Source organism: Microtus ochrogaster, chromosome 16 (assembly GCF_000317375.1).
Source record: "Microtus ochrogaster isolate Prairie Vole_2 chromosome 16, MicOch1.0, whole genome shotgun sequence".
NCBI classification, from domain to species: Eukaryota; Metazoa; Chordata; class Mammalia; order Rodentia; family Cricetidae; genus Microtus; species Microtus ochrogaster.
This window is the reverse complement of record NC_022018.1, coordinates 22,811,429-22,816,725: the sequence shown is the minus strand read 5'-3', so window position 1 is coordinate 22,816,725 and position 5,297 is coordinate 22,811,429. Positions and strand designations below refer to the sequence as shown.

General features: G+C 45.1%; 1 protein-coding gene across 3 annotated transcripts in view; it reads left to right on the top strand.

The window, feature by feature from the left end:
• Positions 1 to 5,297, top strand: part of Camk1d (calcium/calmodulin dependent protein kinase ID) — a 413,808-nt gene that overhangs the window by 388,935 nt on the left and 19,576 nt on the right. For all 3 annotated transcript variants that reach the window (XM_013349047.2, XM_005354858.3, XM_005354859.3), the window contains exons 7-8: positions 957 to 1,069; positions 2,930 to 3,008. In XM_013349047.2, coding sequence (XP_013204501.1) covers positions 957 to 1,069; positions 2,930 to 3,008 — 192 coding nt within the window. The remainder of the gene's footprint in view (positions 1 to 956; positions 1,070 to 2,929; positions 3,009 to 5,297) is intronic.

The window sequence follows — 5,297 nt, the reverse complement described above, 5'->3', positions numbered from 1 at the left end:
GCTTGACCTGTCTGCTCTTGATGGTTGCAAGATGACCCTTGGTCTCTCCAGAGCTCTAATGTGTTTCTAGCACTATCCTAGTTGGACCATTGAGACGTTGTCTTTGAAATGGCCCAATGGCACCTTGACTGCGGTGTTGTGATTCTACAGTGTGGTAGCTTGAGATGCCTCCTGTGGATGTTTGTTGCTTGTAATGGAAAAAAATGATAACATTTCTGATTTCTACTTGGTGGAATGATAACACACAGGTCAGGATGAGTCCTCGGAACTTGATATCCAGGTTGTAAAATTCCCTCTTCCTCCTTAGCTTCAAAATGAATGAATCCAAAGGGTCCAGGAAGATGGTCAAGTCTTCATTTGTTTGTCCCTGTCACCAGCCTGACAGCTGGGGACAGTGTTACGGACATGATTAATAACATCCACACATGGGAGATTGCCTGGTGGGTTTCTAGGGTTCATGGAATTCTGTTAATGCCATGTAAAATGGTATGGAGGTGGCAAGGTGGTTCAGCAGATAAAAGTGTTTGTGACCTTACTTCAGTCCCCAGAAACTATAGCAAGACGGAAGACAAGAAGTGACACTAAAGTGTCCTCTGACTACCATGTGCACTCACCACGGCACATGTGCACCCTTACAAACACATCGTACACATCATATGCACACACTAGTAAATAAAAACAGAGAAGAAAGATTTACGGTGGAATTATGAATCTGTGTATTTGGCTCTGGGCATGATGGAGTTAACCTTTTTGCTGCTTAGGAAGACATTTTCACACCTGTGGTGTGTTCATGTCCAGAGGGTGTGGTTCCTTCACTGGGCTTTAACTTCAGCGTACTCAGGGTGGGTTCCCTTGATTTGATGGATGGATCGATCATGTGTCTTCCTTCCAGGCAAAGTATGAACCCAGCAGGTGACTGTGCACACACTCAAATCTTACTCCCTCTTGTCTTGCAGGCTCTGTGGCTACCCTCCTTTTTACGATGAAAATGACTCGAAGCTCTTTGAACAGATCCTCAAGGCAGAATATGAGTTTGATTCCCCCTACTGGGATGACATCTCCGACTCTGGTGGGTCTCTCGTTGCATTTACATCCAGAAGCCCAGGGACCCTGGGGCTCAGAATGGTCCCGAGACTGCTGTTTTCTATGGGGTTACTGTAACAAAATTCCACAGTCTGTGTAGCTTAAATTCCAAATGTTTATTTTGTATAATTCTGAAGGGTGAAGTACACTGGGCCTGCCTTCTAATTCATAAGCAACTGTCTTCTTGGTATGGTTTGTTCACAAACGGGGCATGAGCAAGACTTTCTGAGTCTCTTTCATAAGAACACTCATGTCTTCCATGAAAACCCTGCCTGCATGTCCTAATCACCTCCCAAAGGGCCACTTCAGACGTCCTCATTGTGGAAGTTAGGATCTCAATAGAGAACTTGCGGTGTCCACCAGCTTTTAGTCTATGGTCGCTCCTGAGAAAGTTCTATGAGCTACATCCTTAAGGTTGACTTGGAGGATAGACTTGAGATGTATTGCCCTGGCCAAGGGATGTAGACTTGCACATCTACCTCTCCCTGATAGGGACGCTCTAGGGATGACATATTATTATCTGGCATTTGATGGCTACCATCCAGGTGCTGAGTGCTAGAAGTCCTGGACATGCACTAACTCACTCAGTCCTCAAGATGACCCATTAGATGGGTATTTATATTATCCTTACTTGACTGATGATGAAACTAAAGCCCCATTGGGTAAAACAACCTGTTCTAGTTTATGGAGTCAGTACTTAGCAGAACTGGGATTTTTAAGCCCCAATTTTCTTCAAGTTTGCTAGTTATGGCAGGATTGTATTTGTGAAGTCACGTTTCCTCAGCAAGACATTCTTGCATTGAGCAGCCATGGTTTGCATGATAGAAGTCTTTTGGCTGAAGTTGTGATTTTGTTGTTCAGAGCCCATGTTTGAGACACAGTACACACACTGAAATCCCCCTAGAGAAGCTTACCATCCTTTCCAGGGGACAAAGCAAACCCAGGCCCAGGTGAAGAGGGGAAAATCACAGAGGAAAGAAGGGAGGGGAGCAACACTCTCTGTTGAGCTGTTTGTACAGATCATTTTTATTATTTATATTACTTACTCCTAACTGGGACCCCCTTGCCTGTTTCCTCAACCAACCTCAACCACTTCAACCTTCAGTAACCGTCAGCTAAAACAGACCTTGCAGGGAATACTAGACTTTGGAACTTAGAAGCCAGAGGTTTCCTCTAGAAGTTCAGTTCTGTGGGCAGAAAGCTGCATGCCCTACAAGGCAACAGGTTCCAAGCTGGCATATAATATCAGCTTTGGGTTTTGTGACCCTCTCCCTCCCATTCTTAGCATCCTATCCACGAGCTTTGCCCTATCCATGGTGGCCAAGACTTCTCTACCACACCAGGGTATGTCCTGCTATTTCTTTGCAACATCTCATTCACTGGGTAACTCAAGTGTGATGCAGATGCTCCTCTGGGGTATCCCCACACCTGGCCCCATGACCTGATGGCTTTGCAGCAACTCAGTGGGTTTAGAGGAACCAACGAAAACACATTCAGAGGTCATCCCCAGAGCATCTCTCTAAGGCAACAGTGAACTGAAGAGCGTGTGATTATGAAGATTATTCCCTTTATTCTCTAGACCAAAGGCACCATTAGTAGCTAGCAAAAAAAGAACTTAGAGCCAGAAGTCAGGGTCCCAGCCTGGCTCTGCCACCTTTTCGTTCACTGGGTCTCTCTTGGAGTACCAGCCATGCTTCTGCTCTTATCTAAACACTGGTGTCCCTGTGTATAAGGTAAAGGGAAGGCGAATAGCTGGTCTCTCCTCATATTTACACCACAAGGGTGTCCTATTGTCACATTTCAGCCCACAAAGTGATTCTGTGCCCTGTGCTTTCTTTTTGAACAGCCAAAGACTTCATTCGGAATCTGATGGAGAAGGACCCAAATAAAAGATACACTTGTGAGCAGGCAGCTCGGCACCCATGGTAAGAACGATCACCTTTGGGAGGACCGTGCCATCCCACACCCTCCCGGAGTAGGCTTTTTACTGGCTCCTCTTCATCGTGAAAACACTCAGGTGTTCACTTCAGCTCATTCTGGCAGGGGTTTTCCTCCTCTCCCGAGCCAGTGTTTGTGCCTCTCCATGTCCTCAGGATACAGACTTCAGAACGCACTCAGATGTTAAGTCGCATAAGACACCAGGTAGCTTTTCATCTTATAAGTGGCTCTGGGGATCACTTTTGCTAAAGGAAAACACGCAGAGAGGCATTGATTGGAGTGTACACCTTTCTTTCTTGGGTTTTTTTCCCCAATTAGTGTTCCTTTAACTCTAAAGAGGCTCACTTATGCTTTATGGCATCCCACACACTATCAGTGTTGTGTTTATGTCATGAGATTGGAACCCAAACACTGACAGCTAACTGTGACTTTGGGTTACACTTGCTTGCTAAGTGTCAGCTTTCTCCCTTTTAATTGGGGGTAACAGTCCTAATTTACTAAGTTAGCATAGGAAATAGTGGAGCTAGTTCACGTAAAGAGATTCACACAGTGTCTAGACAGAGCAGCTGTCTGGTTTGTTACAGACCCATGAGCATTCACTTTGAAACAAGTACCCGAGTAGAAAACTATATTCAGTGGGTTAGATTTCTTTTACTGTAACAAATTACCTGAGATGATGGACTTTAAAAGACAATGGTTTTCTGTTGGCTCACTGTTTCAGAGGGTTCAGCTGGTGGTGGAGTCTTTGGCAAGCAGTGGGAATTCATGGCGGAGCAAGAAGCCCACCTCATGGTAGCCAGGGAATGAGAGAAAGAGATCAATATGCCATAGTTTCATTCAAGGGTACTCCCAAGATCTAAAGACCTCCATGAAGCCCTACCTAATGAAGATTTTCAAAGATATTTACCACCTCTCACTAATGCTAAGCTAAGGGCTAGACTTTGAACAATTACCTATGAACATATTAAACATGTAAACTAGAACACACAGTATAATGAACATAGAGGCAATGCGGTGTAGCTCAGTGGTAGATCCCTTGTCTAGTATGTCCAAGGCTTTGGGTCTATTCCCCCAGCATACCAGCATACATGTGTATGGGGGGAGAGAGGAGGGAGAGAGGGAGGGAGGGAGGGAGGGAGGGAGAGAGGGAAAGACAGAGAGACAGAGAGAACCTTGAATTATTCAGGAAGAAGTTCCCATAAGGAGCACCATAGAAAACGGCTCTGTGTTTGGTCCGTCATCTTCTAAAGCATTCCCTCCACGCTGTTAACCCTCCTCAGGGGACCCACTTAGAAGCAGTGTCATAGCCCAGTTTCACAGTATTCTAATCCATCACTCCTGCCCTGCCGTCTGTTGAGTCTCTTTGTGTTCCAGTATTCACCCTTTTCAAGCATCCACTCCTTTTTTCTCTCTCTCTCCAGTAACCCTGGGAGGTAGGTTTTCTATTCACTTCAGATATAAAGAGAGAGTGACCAAGTAAAGACACCACAACTAGCTAATGGCAAAGTCAGGACTCCAGTCAGAAAGGCCTGGCTCCATGGTGAATGCTTTTCATTGTATAAAGAAGAAGGGCAACAGCAGAGGGTGGGGAAGCAAGGGAAGGATTTTCGGGAAAGTTGGGCAGTTCTGATTGTGTGTCACTGAGATATTTCTTAGTAACTTCAGAGATGGGTTTATGTATGTGATGGCAATACGGTAAAGTTTTCCTTCCTTCACATGCCTTTGGAGGCACCAGACTTTTGACATTATCATACAACAAGAAGTGTCAGGCTTCCTCAAATTTGTTCAATAACCCAACCCCACTCTGTAGGAAGCAAGAAAAGGGCACATTAAAGTCTGCTTTCTCCGTTTTAAAGATGTATTATTGTTAAGTAATGCATGTCTGTGGATCTGCATGTGGATATATGCACACATAAGTTCAGGTGCCTATGGCAACCAGAAGAAGGCATCAGATCCCATGGCCCTGGAATTACAGGCAGTTGTAAACCATCTGATTTGAGTGCTGGGAATTGAACCTGGGTTCTCCGCAGGAGCAATGTGTGCTCTGAACTACTGAGCCATCTCTCCACCTCTTTAAAAACAGTTTTATTAGCAAATATTGATTACATATAAGGATGGGTTTCATTCTGGCATTTCATATGTGTGTGTGCTTTGATCACCTCCATTCCTACTGCCCTCCCTTGTTCCCTTCCCATTCCCACGATGGTCCTCCTTCTCCCACACTAGGTCTCCTTCTACTTGTCACATACACAGACGTGTGTGTGTGCGTGTGTGTG